General features: G+C 38.7%; 1 protein-coding gene across 1 annotated transcript in view; it reads left to right on the top strand.

Annotated features, from left to right (window-relative positions):
- Positions 1–418: 418 nt before the first annotated feature.
- TOX (thymocyte selection associated high mobility group box) overlaps positions 419–21,780 on the top strand; it is a 219,632-nt gene continuing 198,270 nt past the window's right edge. Inside the window, exon 1 of the mRNA XM_008492187.2 lies at positions 419–586. Coding sequence (XP_008490409.1) covers positions 485–586 — 102 coding nt within the window. The 5' untranslated portion in view covers positions 419–484. The remainder of the gene's footprint in view (positions 587–21,780) is intronic.

Below are 21,780 nucleotides of genomic sequence, written 5' to 3'. Positions count from 1 at the left end.
CCAGAGGGAGCGAGCGAGCGAGAGGGAGGGAGGGCGAAGCGAACGAACTCCAAGACTCCCATAAAGAGAGGCACACACGGAGCTAGCGCCCCGGTGCCGATGCGCGGGGGAAACAATAAGTACTCGAAGTTACCTGCCCTGCCATAGAAGAAGGAGGGTTTGTTGATTCTCTCGCATACATCTGCAGACCGGTGCATTTTTGGAAGCGATTTTTTTTTTTTTTTTTTTTTTTTTTTTTTAAATTTTTTTTCTTCCCTCTCTCCTCTCTCGCTTTACAAACCACAAACGGATGTGAGGCAGGGAAGGTGTTTCTTTGACTACTGAAGTCAGGCACCTCTTTTTTATTCTTCTCAGTCTTGTTTTGTGTCCCCCCCTTCCCCTCATACACATACACGCACTCGCATCCCCCCCTCCCCCTTTTCTTTTTTTCCCCCTCCAACATTAACGACAAAAAGAAAAGGAGTTTGCTTGATGTTTTAGTGAAATGGACGTAAGATTTTATTCACCACCTCCTCAGCCTGCAGCCGCTCCTGATACGCCTTGTTTGGGACCTTCCCCTTGCCTGGACCCCTACTATTGCAACAAGGTGACTCGTGTTTTGTGTCGTCCGAGGTGTTTTTTATCTGTGCTGTCGATTGTGCTGTTGCCGCGCCGCGTTTGCATGAGCTGAGCTTTGGCGAGCCGCGCACCAAGTTCAACGGCGAGCCAGAGGGCAGCGGCACTTGCCGGGGTTTGGGGAGCGCAGTCCCGCCCGAGCTGCCGCCGGGACACACGCCGGCTCCCCTGCAGGCACCCCAAATTAAAACCCCAGAGTACTTTGGGGGCGGGCGGCTGGAGCGGGGGGGCTGGTGGGGGGCGGGTGGGTGGGTGGGGGAGGCATTTTCCATAACATCTTCCCTTTCCGAGAAACAGCGTGGACAAGGGTGTTGATGAGGAAAGACTTTGAATTTTCAGGGCTCCTGTTTAATGAGAAGGATCGCGCCCGCCACAGGCCGGCAGAAACTCTCTGCGCCGCCGCGTTATCTTGCAGTTCATGTGTCAAAGCGGTGTTAGGAGCACGTTTGTGTGAGTGTATGTGACATTTGTGCGTATACATATATATACGCTTACACAGATAATGCTCATATTTATGTATGCACAATAAGGGTGCGTAAGGGTGACAGGTCTGTTCAGCACAGGGGCTTGACTTTGTCCCGTCCGTTCAGCTGCTTTACCCGTTTCTCTGTAACTTCATTAAACCGCTGCAAATAAGGTCAGTACCTGAGGACAGCCAAGTTTCAGGTCCTCCAGCCTTGGGGAAGGAGGAACTGCAAAGGAGGCTCGAACTAGCCCCAAATCTAGACTTTGGTGCTGCCATCCCGGAGCAGTTTGCATTACTTTTGCTGACGGGGAAGGGGTCCGTGGTTCCAGCATTTTTACTGCCTCTGTGGCCTGAGCCAGCTGGTGCTTTATGCATGAGCAGCACTTTCTCTTGCTGTTACGGAATGAGCTTTACACGCGAATAAAACGCTGCCCATAGGAAATAATCAGGAAGTGCGAGCTACCCGGAGCACTTCTTGAGCACACCCCCGCCGGGGGAGCAAGCCGGGGGCCAGCGCTTCCCGAAAAAGATGTCTATAAACCTGTACGCTTCGGCGAACACTTGTTTTGAAACCTGCCCCGGCAGTCTGTGGGCAAGCTGCAGCAGATGTAGGGTTGTTTGGTTGTGGGGGTTTTGGTGTTTTTGTTTTGTTAGTTTGGTTGGTTTGGTTTTATTTGTTTTTTTGTTGTTGTTGTTGTTTCTTGTTTGCTTTGGGCGTTTTTGTTGTTTAGGTTTGGTTTGGTTTGGTTTTGTTTTCCCCGGCGTAAACTCCGCCGTGCGCGGGGTCCGCGGTGAGGCGCGGAGTCTGGGTACGGTGTCGGGGTGGAGGGGCTGCCCCGGAGGGCACGGTCTGGTTCCGAGCTCGGCCATTGTGGTGCCGGCCTCACGTGTCAGAGAGATGCTGATGAGCGCCGTCCCTTTCATGCCGGGCAGCTGCCTCGTTTGCAGAGATAAACAGCAACATTGCCTCTGCCTCTGCCACGGCGCGGAGGCTGCAGCGCCGGGGTGAAGCCCTCTCAGTTTTCAGGAAAGATTTCCCACATGGTCTCGTCTACCAATCACAACAGAAAGGACCAAATTCATCTTGGCTGCATTTCACATGCACTCAATGGAGTTGTAGAATTCAGGGATAAATCTGGCCCTTTGTGGTGGATGCTTAAGGATATTTCACCAGACATCCCAGAGGTATGACTGTTAGCGGTGTTTTTGAGTAACCCTGTTTGGCAGCATCTGGCTAACCTGCCCTATAGATTGGAAGTTTGTGCCGGGACTGAACTTTGTTTAGCAGGAAGGGTCCAGAGATGTAGGAGCCTGTGTGTGTGCAATAATTTTTTGTAAGTGCTCTCAGTAACGTGAGGCTACCGGTACCTTTCATCTATGGCTTGATGTTATTTTCTCTATTGTCTGTTTTGGTGAATTGTAGCTGTAAAGAGTTGCCAAGTGAGAGGCTTGGGCTGATATTAATGACATAAGTACTGAAGTGTCTGAAGACCCATTTGGCAATGAAACTGGACAAATGTTATTAAACCTATCAGTGATTTAAAGCTTCAAAAAGAAGGTAATGACTTGAATACAGGTTTCACTCATCATTCTTGAGATAGTGGACCAGATTTAATTTAAAAATTAAATGCTTTGGAAAATCAGGAATTACTTTAATATATTAAATCATTTTCCAATTAAGTTCCTTAAATAATTTTTGGTGGGCTGCACTGCAAATTGAATAAATTAATTTAAAAAGTAATTTTCAGAATTTCTTTACTAGCTGGTTAAAGCCTCTTTTAAGTCATGCCATGTATGAGGAAGCAAACTGTTCTTTTTAAATGCAAATGAGGCACTCATTCTGAAGTTGCAACTCTTCTATTTCACTTTGCTTGAACTGATAATGTGCTCTAAAGTACACAGTCATACCACATATGTTTTATGCTTGGAAAAGACTTACCAGGAATGTTTCAATATAAGATACTGAGTATCGGTTGTCTTTGCCACTGACCATTGATTACATTAAATGGACAGAGTAGGTTTGCCAGACCCCTTGGAGGCATACATTTACTGAACATTTCATTTTTCACCCCCTTCACTCTCTCCCTTTGCCCAGCATGATTAACATTGCTGTGAAAACTTATCTGACTTGTTCTAAACATGTCGTCATGTTACAGTATTGCTCTGTCACTCATTTTTTTGCTCTGTGTATTTAGGGAGTTTGAAGGGCAGGAGGCCTGCAGAATTTTACGTGCAGGAAGTTTGGTTGAGTGTTTACCCATAGACTCTCCCAGAAAAGGAGGTGATGGCAGCAGTGTGTTGGATCCATGTTCTGGACTGGAACGGTTGTCTTGATTAGATCTTTACCTAAAAACCTCATTCAGAACTGCCTCCTATTTCTTGTAAAGTTAGTTAAAACTTGCTTTAGGCACTTACTAGTGCATATGACTCTTGCTTTCATACCTGGGTTTTGGTGTTGGGTTGTTGATTTATTTTTTTTTTTTTAGATTTTGATTCTTTAAATTTTGAATCAGCTGGAGCTGCTGGTGACGTAGAATGTATTCCACAAATACTTGAGATTTTAAGTTAACTAATTGTTCTGTTAGCACTATTTTTTTTTTCCTGATCAGATGGTTGTTCATAGTGTATGAGTGAGTTCTCAGGCACACGGGTAGGACATGGGGTGTACTGACAGTGCATTTTTCTGTAGCCTGAAGAAGATGCAATAATGTAGATTCAAACAGTCGCCTCTTATCTTACAGTTTTCAGTTGGCAGGCTTTGTTTCAGAAGACTGCTTAGATCTTTGTTTTATAAACCTCAAATAGCACTCTAAGCATCTTAGTCTAATATTTCTCTATCAGCTGTGAAAGCTCATTATACTCTGCATACATTGTTATGCAGGATTTTCCTTGTTTCTCTCACATTACCCAGGGAGGGAGAAAAGGGAAAGAACAATGCAAACAATGTTGGTTATGACAACTGTGTGAGGTGTCTCTTATACAAACAGAGAGAATGGATGGTATGCTGTGGTATATAGGTCAGCCTTTGAAATAATATAGTGGAGCTCTTACGCTGGACAGACAGATTTAGTCTCTTGAAAACTTGAAGCTTAATTGCATTTCAGACATTTAGAGGCTAATATGAGTCGTCTGTTTAGTTGAAGTTTATTATAAGAAACATAACATCTCTTAATTGAGTTGAATGCTACAAAAGAAATAACTTTGCTAGTGCAAATGCCTCAATTTTTTAGAAGAATATGGTCAGAGATTTCAGGCTGATTAAAGAAGTCGGATGATAAGTTTCAATGTCTGTGTAGAGAGCAATGTTTGGGTACAGAGAACATCCTTGTTGCTTTGTGTATTGAGGTGTCACCTCCAAAGACAGCTTGGATCAGTATTGTAAGAAGGACTGGTATATTTTTATACTCGCAACTTTACAGTGTTTTCAGATATGTGCCACAAAAAGTGCAGTTATATAATTATAGTTTGACATAGCTAATGACAGGGATGCTGACCCCTGCCAACAGCAGGGAGAAAATAGTGGTCTTTACTGTTCCCAGTGGTTAGCCTTGCAGAATTATGCACTAGATTCTTCTGTGATTTGCTACCTGGTTCAAAAATACAGAAGCTTACAACTCATCTTTCATGTATTCACTAGTAGTTGTCAGTGCAGTGGAAAAATACAGCCAGATAGCAGAGGTAGAATGCTAGACTGTAGTTATTTTTAAAAAAGAGGAATAAAGAGGAAAAAAAGGGGGAGAGGGAAGCAAAGCCCTTCAAAATGGAAAAAGCAGAGTGGCAATGGGTAGCAGTGGATAAGGAGATATAATACAGGACTTTGTAAGCAGGTAACAATCCTGCTCTAAATCAGAATTCTGTGGAGCAAAAGTGCATATATGTATAAACAGCATTTAGAATAATTTATTGTGTAAAGTTAGCCCCACCATAGAGATTACTCTAAGTAAAATGCTTCATGGCTTTTTAGCAAGTGTACATTTTTTCCAGTGACTTGCTTCTATCCGAACTCCATCTGAAACTCTGAACTGTGGCAAGCCCAGCACTCTGAAGGACAGCTCTAAAATTGAAATGCAGTATTAGTTTTTTGACAGCATTTTAGGTTTTGCTTATCTAATAGATCACCATTTGTTTATTCTAGGCATTTTTTTTCCCTGAGAGAGCTACCTTGTCCCCTACTGCATTAGAACCATACTTCAAATTTGCATCTGCCTCTTAAAGCAAACATTAAACAGTTGTATTAGTGATGACTTTTGTGTTCAGTGTTTCACTTCATTCCAAAAAATATTGCATAGGAGGAAGGGAAATGGACTTTTCTTTCCTTGTTTACTCAGCCTTAGAATGCAGTCCCACAGTTGTGGGCAAGCCTCAAATGTACCTCCTTAAATTCCAGCGTTTCAGAAAAGAGGTGGTCCCTATTTTAGTGGAAAACAATTTTATATGTGCTTTTGAGAAATCTTCCTCAGCGATGTCTATATACTGAATTATTGACAGTCATTCTTTGCTTTTTTGTTGGTTTTTTTTTTTCTGCCAAACATCAATACCTTGAGAGTAATTATCCTTAACCAGCCTGTCATGGGGCTTTCTGAAAAAAAAAGTGAAAATAAAACAGTAAACTATTGAGAATGCTGAACTTGCTGAACACTATAGAGCATACAGTACCTTTGGTGTTTACATTAAACCAAAGAGCAGCTGCTGGAGCTACTTTTAAGGACTTAAGGAGCTGATCTGTGGAGGATGGGGCAGCTGCAACTCCCGATGAATTTGTTGCGTGTTGAGGATGATCGTGCTTTACCAGGAGGAAGTGAGCACCCTTCTCTCCTCAGACTCCCATCTCACCAGACCTTTCTCATCTTGCTATCAATGTGCAGATGCATTGGAAAATGAAGGATGTTTAAAACATGACTTTATGTTAAGCAGTGAAACATCGTAATCACAGTAGGATTTAGATCAAAAGTCTTGGATGTTTAAATCCTGTATTGATGGCAGATATACTGAAGTTTGGACAGTGGAAGTAAAAAGCTTCCTGTGACTGCTTTCTGAGCATGGCTCAAGAGCGACTTGAAAGCACCACTTCTTGTGGTGATAGGTTAGTTCCTGGATCAATGCAGACCTTGGCTTCTGGAACTGACAGCGGTGGTAATTAGTGGCAGCTTTATCTTTTTGAAGTGGACACATGTTTGGTGGATGCCTAGCATGGGCTGTATACACTAAAACACTTATGTTTAATATAGGCTAACCAAATTGAAATTTGTTTTTTTGTTGCAGTGGGACTAGATGATCATCTAAGGTCTCTTTCAACTGAAATAGTCTGTTCTATACTATTCTGCTATTTTAGTTGTGCAACTCGGTACTGATTTTGTACCCAAGGAGTGATTTCTCATTAGAAATGGTGAGTTACAAGTTGCTCCAAAGCATAGTTTATAGTTGAAATGCCAAATGGCTCTTAATTATAGCAGCACATTCAAAATACTTTCAGACATGGAATTCACATCAACCTGAAAGAGATTTTCTTGCTCATGTTTTTCCCTACATTGTTCAGCTGGAAAATGGCAACATTTCATTATTCTGTGGTTAGGCACAGATAGTGTAGTGTTAGGAGCAGCAGCATACATTGCCCTTCCACAGCAGCAGCTGCACAGAAGAAAATCTTGTCTCCCCATCTACTGGAATATCCACTTGTTATGTTTATCAGTCGAGATAAGTTTTAGGTTAGTAAGTGAGGCCATCAAATACAATGTTTAACTCTTGGTTTAGATATTCAAAGTTAAAACAGTTTTTAAGCAGAGATCTTGGTGCAACCAACATTTGTAATGTCTATGGTTTTCTTTTGCTTCTTATGTTTTCAGTAAGTAGTTTATTTTTAGCATTTGAATTTCATATGGCTCTGCTAATATTTATATCTTATCTTTCAATTGCACATATGCTAACACTGTTCCTGAACTGTTCATTTATTATTTCTCACTGGGAACCTATTTGATTTGCTATGGACCCTCGTAGTGTGGTTTTCTCCCAAGACACACTGCTTTCTAACTTGCAAAACATACTTGAATTACATGAGCATCTGACAAATCCAGGTTAGTGGAAATGTCAGAATGTTTTAGCATTCACATTCTTGACTGTTAAACCACTCTCTACCAATCAAAAGTGGCACGAGTGGCTTCTTTCAAGGGTACTGCTGGCTAAGCACAGCAATTGAGCTGCTGTGGTAGTACTTTTGTCTCCTGCTTTTGTTGCTGGTGATTATATGGTCTTAAATGGAAGTTGCTGTAGCTGACGTGTATTTTTGATATGTTACGGAAATCTTCAGCAAACTCCAGTTACTTACGTTGTATGCAGTAAGAAATCAGAACTCTGAAATAAGACAGCAAGAACCTGTACCTAGGGAAAGTACAGTGAAGGAAGTATGAGGTCTGCAATATAAAGCAAAAAATGTATCCAGACAACTCATGCCAGAAGAGGGAGAATATTATGTAAACATATAAGTTTCTATTGTATCAGTGCTACTCTATATGAATATACATACATTTCTGCTTCATTATATATTGCATGCTTTGAAGAAAGTGAAGTTACTCTGACAATCTGTCGTCGCTATCATAAGTAGCTGGCTTCGAAGTCATTCTTGTTGGAGCTGCCAAAAATGTGTAGGTTTGTGTTCACGAATATGAGAAAACATTTGTTTCTTATACTATCATCGTGTTTGCAGCAACCTGAAATAATAATGAGTAGTAAAACAAAAAGTGGTGGTGAAAAGAGACAATAACCTTTTAAAAAAGTATAATTTATCAGTTGCCAGACACAGTTGTGAACATTAGTCATAGAAGCCTGCAGATAGTAGAGGCTTAATATCAAAGCTAATGATTTATTTTATGTTAATGAGTTTCTGCTAGCGCATAAAAGACTGCTCATAATGGACTCACAGTGCTGTGTTCAGTTCTTAAGGCTAATGGGATAATCTTTCCAAAATTAAGCTTTTTGAAGTGAATCATGGTGTTATTTTTTCAAGTTAACTCTTGAAAATGTATTGGCAAACTTATTTTTTTAAGAACCACTTGTAGTCTTTATAGTGAAATATAAGACAAGTTTTTTCTTCATTAGCAGCGTTCTTGATTATGTTGGAAATGCCTGTTTATTTTTGTTTACAATTCTGAAGAATACTATTTGTGATGTGGAAGTCATTTACCTCAGAGGTTTTATCATAGTGCAATTAGTTTTTGTGGGGCATGATTGATTTTGCTGATGGAACAAAAGAAAACGAAGGATATGTTTTTTTCAGTTGTCTAGCCAGTAATTCACTAAGTGGTAGTAAAACTCCTAATTTTGCATTCAGAAGTTTTTAAAGTCATGTTTACAATCAGTTATAACAAACATTATATTTCAATAAGAGATAATTTGCCTACTAAAGTTCACATAATGTGCTAATCATGTCTAGTGGTTAATAAAGGCCTCCTATCTCACTCCCCTGATGGCTATAAAAGGCTATTATGTTCATGGCAGCAGTTCAGGTACAGCTGCTGTGTGTTAATAATGCATCATTGTCCCACTAATAAACACAGCAAAGGTCATCAACCCCAAGCACCTAAAACACCTATTCTCTTTCCAAAATATTTATTAACACCTTAATGGCGTATCTATTCATTTTGCTTAGGATTATATTAGTAAATGACCCCCATGGAATCCCCTGTGTTCAGGTTTTGCAATCTACATGCTGCTGGGGGCTGTTAGATTCATCTTTTCTCCTGAACATTTCTTTTCTTTCTTTTTCATCACAGCTATCTGGCATTTCTTTAATTTATGAGTAGCATTCCATTGTCACTTTATCATCAACTTACTTTGTTTCTCAATTTGGAATTTTTCACTCTTTTTGCTCAGATAATTTAAGATTACATTTAGAGGCTGAATTTTCATTAGTTACAGAAATTGTGACTATGTGCTAAAAAGCTATGTGATTGCATAACATGCATTCATAACATGCATTCATGCACCCACAGAGAGATGCATGTGTGCATGTGTATATATATGAACACTTCTTCCTCTGGGTCTCATACATAATCTTATACTAGTGACTCATGTTTTCCTTTTTAGCATGTATTGCTGTATTCATAAAGGATTTTTAAAATGCATTTTCTTCAGACAAAGAACATACTCACATGGGATTTCCATTTTGCCAAGGAAACATGCAAATCAATAGGCCAGCACTTATCTGCATTAAAATTAGGTATACTGTATTTTATGGGTGCAGCAATATTTTATTTGTCTTGCATAGCCTCAGATAGGCTTTAAGGTAGCCTTGGCTATGTGTCCTTAGAGGAAAGCAAAAGTGTTAATTGAACAAAATCTCATTTTCTCATCTTGTAGTATTGCCTTTTGTTTTCTGTTACTCATTTTGAAAACCTGATGGGTTTTTTTGTGCCGTGTGATTTACAAACAAATGTTCAGAGGGCAGAAAAATACCACTACACTTTCATCAAGAGAAATGAAAAAGCTTAACTAGCTGAAGGGTTTCTATTTGCTGTAGCACATAGCTTCAATGACACATTTGTCATGCTTTAAATATATAATACATACAATAAAATATGTACAGGCACAGTTGTGATATATGTAGTGTCTGGCTCCATTGCTATTGTTTGTAGTCTCTACGGTTGTCATACGTTGTTCTTTGCACATCATACCCTTACAGCAGAATTTGACACAATTTCTAGCTTTCAGTCCTGCACCATTTTCATTGCACAATATACATGAGTTTGACAGGGTGTGTTGAGGACAACTCTGGCAAGCAATTGATATTTTGAAGTGGCAAGCGTTTCAGCAGCTGCCTGCTTGTGAAAAAGGAATGATAAGATATACTGTATTGTTAGTTTCAGGCAAAGCATTAAGGTTTAAGCTCTGTAAAAATGTACACATTATTCGTCAGTGGTGAAGCAAGCCTTTTATGTTTTTTAGAGCTTAGCTCTCTGGCTGATGTGAACTAGAATGACATTGGTTTAATGGTCAGTAAATGAATAGGAGTACTTTGAATTTGAACTGCTGCCAATTTTGCACCGACAAAGAGACTGACAAAAGAAAGATTTTATGTGAAAGCAAAGCACAAGCAATGTTTGGGGAGGCGGGGAAAGGGGTAGAGGAACCCAACAGGAATATTCTCCAGCACAGCCTTGTAATGATACTAAAATTGTTAAAACACATCCGTTTTACATGGCTCATCGGCTGCAAACCTAAGCTGTTTCATCTCATGTTCTTTAAAACCTGTTGTATACACATAGTCTTTTAGAATATATTCATATGGAATTTGCAGTGTGTTTTTCTAAATACCACACTGTGCCCTGAAGGCCTGTTGGCAGAACATCAGAGTTGTCCACTGCTGGAGTTCCCAAGCCTCTCTCTATCTGGTAGTGGGAAATTGTAGTTTAATCAGTTATGGCACTTTCAGTGTGTAACATTCATTAGTAAGGCAATTTGTCATGACTGTTAATAGTCAGGATGCATCTGCTCTCTCTTCAGTTATGGAGCATGATAAGCAAGAGGGCAAATATTTCAATATCTAACAGTATTAGCATGTTTGAAAGCTGTAGTTCAAGGTTAGTGCTCAAATCACAAACAGTAGATTGATGACCTCTTTATTTTTACTAGTTTTACCTTTACAGATTTGATATCGAGGTACCCCAATGCTCCTAGGAGTTGTACATTATCTAACTGGATATTATTAAAGTAAATGTTATCATCTTCATATCAAAGACTTTCCTCTATTGTCATAAATTCAAAGTTAGGGTATTTTCAAAGAGTTGCAAGTACTTATAACTGTGTCACATAATTTTCCAGCATGCCAGTAGTAAATTGTTTATAGTACCATTATTTTTTGCAGTAGCAGACTTTTAACACTGTTAGTCTTGTGGCTGAGCAGCTTATAATGCTATAAAAGATGTTCAGTGCCTACCAAATAAGCAACATTCAATTAGAAAAATATTCTCCCTAAAAACTGGTTCGTAAGCATTGTTCAAAATATGAAAGGTTAAATTGTTTCTTACAGTCAAGAAAAGTTCCAGCTTTTTTTTTATAACATATATCTGATAACCCTCATGTATTACATAATACGATAGCTTCGCAGACAATAGCTTTGTGACACATTTTAATTTTTAATGAAAAGCCCCCCAAATTTTAACATAATAATTTCTTTAGAAGCTGAGCCCAATCTTGGTAAAATCCATTCTTACTAGTAACAAAAGCTGTTACTGTTTAAGTTCCTGTTCAGCAGTTAGTTGGTACGCTTCACTGGATGTTGTCAAAAAGGCTTTTCTCTTGATTGACAACCCCGTAGGAATGTGAATGGAGATTTTAATTGCATATCATGTGTGCATATCAGAGTGAGTGGATTCACCAGCTCTGCTTAGCTCTGTATCTCTACAGGTCAGCCTTGCCACAACAATTATTTTTTTTTTTTTTTTTATAATAAGTTGATATATTTTCCAAAGAGAGAGAAAAAGAGCATGCAATTGAATAAGAAGCTGTAAAGAAAAAGAATCCTGTGAGTTTTAGAAGAAAAATGTGTGGATTAAGTTTTCAGAGTGTTCTAATGCAATTACAAGGTATTTTGATATAATTTCATTTCAAGTTTAAGTTGGCCAGAGTCTGCTAGAATACATTTTTCTTCTGACATTTGCTAGCAGGATTGTGTTTACCTCTCCAAGAGTGCTTTGAATCAGTCAAAAAAAAAAAAAGTAAAGCAAGTGGAAAAACTTACTGAAACAGGCTGCCCTTGTGTCTTGAACCTTTATAGGAGACATGGGGAAGTGGTGGGAGTTTCTTTGTACACGTGGGAGATAGTGGGCCACACTTTTGGCAACACTGTCACTTTAGAGGGAGATTTACCTCGGTAAGAACTGCCAGAGACCTCAATTTTGGGTCTGATAATAAAACTGAGTTGTGGAATCAACTGTAATGCAACTTAAATACTATTTTTTTTCTTAAGAACTGTAAACGGTACTTCACTGCAAAATGACACTGATAAATAAAACTCAACATTTTCCATAGCTAAGAACATTGCATTATGTGAAAATGACATAAGATTCATCATATCAATAGTAATGAAATTTTGATGTCTCAAATTAGATACCAGGTTTCATTTTACAGGAGAAACTACAACTTAACTGTATATTTTTGAAGACCATAAAGCATCAGCAACTGAAAGCACAGCTACAGCACAGTCGTGGGGAACTTTTAGCTGAGTTAGTGTTTTGTGCCTGTACAGGGACATTGGAATCTAAAGGGGGAAGACAGTTGCATTTTTCCGGGAGGACCCCTGGGAAGGAATTGTTACTCAGTCAAAAAGTTTCTTTCCTGGTTTGTCAGTGCTCTGGGATGAAAAGCAAGCTGACTGCCTTGTGACCTTTAACCCTTTGTGAGGAGCCAATTCACAATTTCAGGTTGTATTTGTGTCAAGTGTGGGGATGGAGGATGTCATCCACTTGTTGAATCTGAAGGCTACAGCAACAGTAAGGACATCACCTTGTCTGACAGCATGCAGTTTAGTATTGGCACCTGGACAGAGCCCATTAAGTCCTGTGTTATACTAACAAGTATTTCATCCAATGTCTTGAACATCAGTAAAACCTTAGGAGTGCTTAAAAATATGTATACCTGAAGAAGAAAACAAAAAAGACTTGGCTTTATTTTCTGATGAAGCAACGGCCTTCTGACTAAGTATATGACATCAGTGATCCAAAAAGCCATTGATGACTCAAATCTTGAAAAATCCTGGAAGTGTCAGTTCAAGATTTGAGTAGAAAATAAAAGGAAAAGGAAAAATTGCAAAAGCAGTAATCTGAAGATGTGATTCCCTCTGTAGAGTGCACATTCAAGTCTTATGAGAAAATACATCAAGGAGGAGTGGAGCTTCAAAGTTGCTTATGTTAGTTTTGTCTGGGCTCACACCCATGCAAGCTTCAGGCTTTGAAAGACCTTTGAGAGAGAATTCCTAAAATTATTCCTGGTTTTGGGAGCTTTCTGTCATATATACTAGGTCCACAAGGCTCCCAAATCCAGGAAAAATTATAGAGTTTGGAAGTAGAACCCTATGAGAAATGAATGATTTTAAAATGATTTGTTCATTGTTGAGGAAAGAAAGTATTTAGTATTTAAATTGTGCAGCATGCTAAAGCTTGATACTACGGGTTTGATAAAAATGAGAGTGGACCCTGAAGCTGTAAATTTGGATTAACACCAGGGCCGTTTTTGTAAATTTCCATAGTAGCTCTTGTAATAATGTTGAGATTAAAACATTGCTGTCATTAGAGCTTCATTTGTTCAGAACTTTGTTAGGTCAAGTCAAACAGTTAAAGGCAGTGAATGCCACATTTAATGATATCTTGATTTTTACTCTTTCGTATGTTATTATTGGCAGGAATTGCCGGAGTGAAACAGTGGATGTGGAATCAGTGATGATGCCATTGAAACTTTGTCATTGTTAATGCAGTTAAAAGTGGCACCTGAGTTAAGCTTTCAGGCAGCTTTAAATCTGGCATTTTCCCCATTTTGGCCTCTTGACTTCGTGAAATACATAATAGTCTTTCAAAAATACCTTTTTTGTGTGTGTTACTGATTTGTTGGATTGTATCCATGACATCCATTGCCATGGATAGCATCCATTGCTATAATTTATCAGGAATCTTTGAGTCTCTTCAACATTGCTGCACAGATTTTTAAACTGCAGACTTAACTCATTAGCAGCAGGGTGAGTTTTGTCATGGTGAATGAAGGGAGGACCAAGTTTTGCTGTGGCTACAAGAATCTTGGGATGCCTCTTTCCAGTCCTTATCTTCTCTTGATATTTTGATTCAGGCTGTCATATCATGCTTATGTTCTAAAGATCTGGATGGGAATACTTGGGTTATTACTTTGTCACAACGCCCACGTTTTGGGCAGAGTAGCTTGAGCATAAGTTAAGGCTTTAGTCATTTCAACAGTTTATTTCTGAACAAAAGGCATTTTCTATCACAATTTTTTTTCTCCTGAATTTGAGAGAGATGCTGCAAATAATGGAGCTGTTTGAGTTTCCTTAAGGTTAAAAATACCACCTCCAAATAAAGGTGTTATGACTGAAGTTCCAGTAATATGTACTACAGTAAACCTTCAGCTGTGAAATATGAGAAAACCTATTGTACATATCTTTATGATAATGTATAGATACTATGCTTATAAAAATAATTAAAATAGCATCTGTTAAATGTGTGTTTATATCAAACTCTCTAAATTTGTTTAAATTAGTTTAGTTCTAGTAAAACCAGAGGATTTAGTACAGAAATCCTTAGGGTTTGTCCTGTAATATTTTTCTTTGGAGCTGCAAGGGGATCCATGCATATAATAATGAAAACTTGTAAAAAACTTTTTTTAATGAAAAAAATTGTATTATTCAACTGAATCCATTGCCCTTTTACAAGTTTCCCTGATTCCAGAAGATTTTTTTCAAACAGAACATTATAGTTGAAATCCTAAAGCTACGTTGTCTAATTTGGCTTCATTATTAGTCACTCTTTTCAGCAGTTCAAAATTTACATGTTAATATTCACTGCAGAATAAAATAGGTAAGGTTCTGAATTTAAAAGCTTTTGGTTGGACGAGAAGACTGCAGACTTTCTAGGAACAAGTTAATTACACCAGAGCCATCCCTTAACCTTCGTCTTCCTGCATGGTTGCCTGGGTTTATAGCAATGTTGGAAGCTCTTTGCTTATATCAGAGCTGTAAGCACATTCTGAAGCAATGGGGCACAGTGATGTACCAGACCTGGAAGTTAATTTTCTGCCATTTGCTCATCAGAATTTTCCCTTATTCTTACTGCTGAGCTTGCAGTGGACCTGTACAAAGCTGAAAATAACAGTACTGGAATGCCTATGTCCTTATTTATTAGGAGTTAAAAATAGAAGGCTATCATACGCATCAGGTCTTCTGGGTGAGGGTGAAACATGGAGTGAGGGAACATGAGCTTTCTATCTACTCTGGTGGCTGGGGCTGTGGTCTCTCTGTGCTGGTTTGAATGGATGTTTGCATTTTACAATCACTGAACATCAGTCTCCTTTCTGCCAGGAGATTCCCTTCTTCCTTTATATTTCAAGTATTCTCCCCATAGAGATGCTGAGCTTTGAAAAGACAGGTGAATTGTAACTTTATTCAGAGTATCTGTTGCCTGGTGATTAGGAATTGGTGCTAAACCAGAAGAAAACATGAAAATATCCTGTAGAAAATAGATTTTCTGACTGGTTGTGGCCAAAGCTGGACACCATTCCACCAACATAGACACCTAAACTATCTCCAAGAAAAAGCTGACCAGCTCCCTAGGTGAGAAGGGACACCACTGGGGGTCCTGCAGTCCCTCTCCTGTTGTTGGAGACGGGGGAGTGTTGTGGTGTTTGGGCAGAGTTACTTTTACCCTCTCTTCTTCAGGCTGATTCAGAAGTCTGTAGTTCAAAGAACTAGTGTGGCCATGTGTCTGTTTTAAGGGAAACAGCCAGATTCAGATTTACATGACAGCAAAGCTCTTGGGATTAGCACTGATAAACTGAAGTAGTACTGGATGATGTTAAAAGTTCCATCAATGTCCATTTACAGAATTCTTTATTGTGCATTATGTTGCTCTTTCTGTGGACCTGCATGACTCCAGGCAAGATTTGCTGGCTCATGGAACAAAGTCCCTGAGCTTCAGGGTCTTCTCTGAGAAGTTCTTTCTGTCTTCAGTCCATGCAATGTCATGTTAGCTATTCCATCTCTGCCTTCATCTGCTGCTTCCCTTGCTCATATTCTGTAGATGCCCTGACATCCTGCAACTGAGGTTGCCCCTTTAGCAGCTGATTAACCATCTCCTGCCAGGGCAAGTATTTGAAGAAGGTAAAGTTCAAAAATACCAGGAAATCCTTTTGTGATGAGCTCACACAAGAGAATGGGGAAAAGTAGTTTGTTTGAAAATAGTTCCTGGTGGCAGAAAGAGCAGTCCCTGCCAAGGAAGGGAGCTGTTCTTCAACACAAACTTCATTGTGGAAGATGTCTAGAGAACAACTTCATGAGATGCTGTGCCATCCAGTGCCCTATTCCCTGCCTCCCTTTCCTCCCCCTATCTCTATAAAATCACTCTCCTCCACATCCTAATTTTTTATCTCTTAACTTGATGAGAACCTTAATCTTCTTCAGCAGCAGGTTTTATTTCAGCTCTTATCTGGTGGGTCAATAACTTATGCCTGTAACTCTTAAAAAAAAAAAAAAAAAAAAGAAAAAAAAAAAAAAGAAGTTGATAAGTTTGGAGTACAAGGAGTGGACTGATCAGTAATGTGAGTTCGTTTTCCTTTAGGGCCACTCCACAGAACTCTGTAAAGAGAATTTTAATTTTTCTTTTTTCCCCTCTCTGCCTTTACAAAGTAGTGCAGTTGACTGCATAGATGAGAAGTTGGCAAATTAAGTCTGTTGCACAGATGTACTTAAAAAATTACCTTAGATTATTAACCACACCAGAGCTGCAGTATTGAAAGGTCTTGCTTATCCCCATGAAACTGGGGAAGAGAAAGGTCACAATTAGAGCTGGAATTCCATACTTAGTTTGAATTTTCTAGTTATGGCAGCATATTTTGTATATAGGATTATTACTCTTTGGCAAGCCTTGCTGTGTCTAAACACTTTTGGGTGGGCTAAGGATGAAGTTTCAGTTTAACTCAGGATTTTCTTGCTTTGTGGTTTTAAACTTTAGATTGTAATAACATTTCACAAGCATCAATTTTTATGGTACAGTTCATTTGTAGAAGATGCTATTTTTACACAGCCCTAGTGCTAACAGAAGGCTGCTGCATTAGTTTTTAAAAGGTGAACGTCATTATGTTTTTCTTGACAAAGAAATGTATCATTCAGGATATAGAACTGTGACAATTTGTTTGTGAAATAATTCAACAAATCTTGTATTTTCTTACCATTTTGTCCCATTATCCTTAAAAGGAATGCAGCCCTGAGCAAAACCTTGCCTTAGTGTATGGGCTGAAATACACTCCTGAATATCTTATTACATTCTGCATGGACCACTTGTATAGGACTGCCAATGTCTGTCACCAGTCCTGCCTTTAATACAGTCTCCTGTTCTTAGTATCTTGTATTTAGACTCAGCGCAGCAGAAGTACAAAAGTTCTGTGTTTTTAGTGTTGAATTTTTAATACGTTTCAGCATTTGTAATGATTTCATTACGGTACTGAGTGGCGTTGGACTTCATTTTTTGCAGATACCACTGTATTTGAAAAAGAAGCTATTCTTTCCTCCCTTGAAATGTGTATGGTACATTGCAGACTCTGCTCTGTATGTATCTGTCTCCAAATGAGTTTGCATCACCTCTGTTATAAAACCTTTTCTTCTAGCACTGCTCTGAATTGCCTTTCATAGTCAGTGCAACCTATGAATTGGTCCTGTGAGTGAGTCATTCCAAGGTTGTTGTTCTTCCCTTATAACTACATTTAATATGAAATACTGTGCTCTATGTTATGTCCATCTTGTTCAGATGGAACAGTATCTGCTGAGATGGAAAAACAAAATGCAATATCAGAATACATTTAAATGTAATAACGTCTCTCAAATCTTTCTTTTTATGATAGAGAAATAACAACTCCTGCCTTTATCACTACTTTGGTTTTTAGAGCCTAGTGGTACCAGAGTATTTCAATCACAGGCTTGGCTATACAGCTCTTGCCTAGGAAAAATGCCACTGCTGTCCAGAGGAGTTTTGATTTCTTCAAGGACTGTGATTTGGTCTCAGGTCAGCTACAGAACCCAATCTTGTGTACCCCTTTTTCTTATGTGAAGATTTCCAGAAGCTTTATTGTTCTAGATACCTGCACATTTCTTGTGTTAACAAAATAATACACCTGGGGTTAAGTTTCAGGAATACTGTGTTTTAAACATACTGGCCCTAAAGAAACCTGGCTGAGAACATAAAATTCATTTTCTGTCAAGTCTTGTTTTTCTTGTAAGTGCATGTTCATTCTGAAGTCCATCAAACACAAAGATTATAAAGTATTAAGCTAGTATTAGCTATCACATTTACAACATCCTATTTTATCAGTCCCTCCTAAAGTTGCAGATTTGTGGCTGAGGTTTGTTTGAGTTGCACTTTCCTCAAAAATAATCAGTTCATTTTAATTTTCCCTGTGCTGTGAATCAATCCAAAAGGTATTTCATTACCAAGACAGAGTCACAAACAAGGTGTGAATAGAGGCAAGAGACAAACACACAAACTTGCTGACACCTTGCCTTTCTGCATTTCTCCCTGCAATATTTCCTGCAGGTTTTTTCTCTAGCAAGTAAGATGAAGAGTGCTCATACTCGGAAGGGAACTTCACTGGCTGAGGGAAGCTCATGACAGGAAACTTGGTTCTGCAGTAAAAAAATATTGTATGTTTTTCCATCCGCGTCTCTTGGTTAGTGTGTTCAGACACGTGGCTCATGTAAAACCATGGTGCTCTCATGGCATGATTCAGGCTTGTGCATACATGGGACACTTTCATAGTTCCTTGGAGACCATCTGTTAGTACTATAAAAAAAGAAATAAAAGCCTCATTTCCTTTTAACTGCTATTTCAAAGTCAAAACCTTGCATAGGTAAGATACATATAACATAAGAGTCAGTACCTTTTCCTGGTAGGGAGAAATTGTGCACCGTTGCCTTTGAGCTGCTTCTTGACCCAGTTCTGTGATAGTTTTGTTGATGGGATCTGCAACAGGCTGGGTTTGTGGTTGAGTGCTGTGGGCCTGGGAGATGTGGATTTATGGCAGTTGTACAGTAGTGTCCTGTGCATGCCCATGCAGAATGCCTTTGTGTAAAAATGCTCTGCTTTGAAACCAGATGAACACTATTGCTTTCTGGTCCTCCTCAATGAGCTGGTCTGGTTTGCCATGTAACTGTGGGAGGGTTAGAAAGCATAGAGGGGCCAGACTTCACCTTTTAAGAATTATACATTTTAAATGGGTTTTAGCTAGTTCTAAAACTGTGTCCTAATATTACAGGGGGATTTTGCAAAATAGTGAATATACTTCCAATTGATTTAGGCTCTTATCTGTCTGTCTATGCAAACCCCATCTATACACCTACAGCCTATAGGTGCACTGTTAGTGCAGGTAATTCAAGAATGAAATGTTCTAAAAAAGTCACCAGTGGATGCAATTTCACTGGCACACAGTTCTACTTGAAAGGAGATTGAATATGATGTGGTGTTGGCAGCCCTGGCTAACTGACGTATGTAGCAACCATTCTAGTTTGCAGCAGGTTTAAGCCTGTCTTTAAAAGTGTTTCAGGAATAATTTTGAAGTAGAAATCTGGGAATATGAGATACACAGAAGGAAATGTTTCTGTCTGTCATGAAAAATCTGTATCTAGCTAGAGGCTGCAGTGATTGTGAGGAAGAATGATGATAGAATCTCAGCTATGAACTACACATTTTTGACTGTCAAAATTTGCATGTATTTAATGCACTGAACTGTTTTAAAAACACTGTTCTTAGGATACTTGTCAAAATATTTTCTGTAATGGATGAATTTAAATCTAATCAACATATTCATGTTTTAAACTTATGGGTATTTTTTGTCCAAAGAAGTGCATAATTTATGTTCATATATAAATATCTGATATATACTATATTCAGATATAGTATTTAGCTCATGTTTAAATTGAACTTCAATGATGTTCAGTCTTAACATATCTTACCCATCAGTACAACTTTACCTAGTTGTTCATTAATATTCTTTTAAAGGAGTGGATAAATGTTTTATACCTAAGATCTGTCTCTTAGAGTTGTTTGGGTTTTTTAATGATGGAATAGCAAAATGGAGATACAGCTACATTGGATTCTTTGTGCAAAACTTGTGTTTCCAATAGTGCCAAGTAAAAGTGCAAGAACAAATAGCCTGGATGTCAGGTAAGGCGACATCTATATAGGCTCTCTGCTGAGTTCTGGGTAATCTTTTGTTGGTTTCTCCAATAATTCAGTCTAATCAAATGCAGGGATGTAAGTGATATCATGTAATAGCTTTTTGGAATCAATATATATGCCATGGTTTTGAATTACTAGCAGTGTAGATGTGGCTGATAAGCTCAATTGTTGGAAAACTGATCCCATAAAAGTGAAAAGGTCTTAATAAAAAATAAGAAGAAAGCCAAATGCTTTATGAAAAAGAAATAAAGTGTGTCCAAGTTCTAATTTGTACAAATTTGGACAAATAAATAATTATATGAGAGAAATAAATGTGCAAGTTTAGTAGTGATATCTTTCAGAACCCAGGTTGTTAACTGTGCACAAACCAGAATTCTGGGTTAGAGAAATGGGGTATGTTTTCTCAGTCTTCAGAGCATCTTCAGCAAACTGCCTTGCTATCAGTATTTAAATTAAAAACTTAGGTGTGATTGTAACAGAGGTCTAGAGTGGTTGCTTTCTCAAGCTGAAATACAGATAAAGATTTGAGATAGGAATTCTCCATAAACACTGGCATGGATGGTTTAGAAGTGGGGGTAGGTAACACTGATGATTTCTAGAGTATCCTTTTTGTTCATCTGGCTTGCCAGTGGACTCAGTTTGCAACTTCCAGGCATCCAAAATGCAAAATAGCATCTTAATTCATAAAAAGATGGTCAAACTTATGCTAAGCTTTTGCATAACCCATGGTACTTAAAATTCATGTTGAAGGAATCGTGAAGTGGGAAAGAGTTTTCTAAAGCTGATAAGCAAGAATTGCTAGTGAGTGCTACTGGTCTATCTCGATTGAGATTCCTCCTCTGATAGCCATCCCATTCTGCACTGGGTATGGGTTGAACTGTGATTTCTGCTCCCCAGTGTTCACTAAGGAGTTAAGGACTTCTTGGTGGATGTTGGTGGCTTGGGAAATCTTGTTGAATTTGCATGGTCAAGGTACGCTGAATTTCTGTATAGCATACTGACCATATTTCAGATGGGATATGAGATTACTGTGTAAGTTTTGTGAGAGCTGGTCTTACCTGAGAAGGTTTGTGGAACTGAGATCTATTAATCTGTGACCCACCTATACAAGGGGTGTGTTGGTGACATTATGTGTGCCAGGCTGACTGGGAGGGGAGCAGTTGGGAGTGAGAGGCTGGTGTGTTGTCAGTGCACTTCTTATGAAGAATGAATAACAGTTTGATGGCTTCCTCCGCCCTGATGTATATTTTAATGGGAGCTCTATGTATAGCAGCAGTTGTAGAGCTGAGATATATTTAATGAAGACAATATATTTTGTAACTTAGGTTGTTTTGTTTCATTACTCATTGTTTATTTATATTCCGGTAGCATCCATATTTAGTGCCATATAAATTAATAGCACTATATTTAGTAAATATGAACTATAATCATTGTGGTATTTAATTTGGGTCTAATAAGTACTTGCCAGACTAATGTGTAGTCATGTAGCTGGGCAGATGTACAAAAATGTCATTAACTTGTTTTGATTTGCGGACAGTGATGTATGTGGCAGTGCCTGTGAATACTCCTGCTTTTCTTACACCACAGCTACCTCATTTGCCAAATATGGCTATGATCCTTTGTCCATGTTAATTGAGAATGGCATCCTTATTCATCATGTGCAGGGTTTTTTTCAGCCATTAAAATGCTGTCCAAAGACTACTCAACTGAGGAAAACTGCAGAATAATACAGAGGGCTTGTTTATCTGGTTGTTGTAAGCCTTC

The sequence above is a fragment of the Calypte anna genome, chromosome 2, assembly GCF_003957555.1.
Source record: "Calypte anna isolate BGI_N300 chromosome 2, bCalAnn1_v1.p, whole genome shotgun sequence".
Taxonomy (NCBI): domain Eukaryota; kingdom Metazoa; phylum Chordata; class Aves; order Apodiformes; family Trochilidae; genus Calypte; species Calypte anna.
This window is presented reverse-complemented; position numbering and strand designations above follow the sequence as displayed.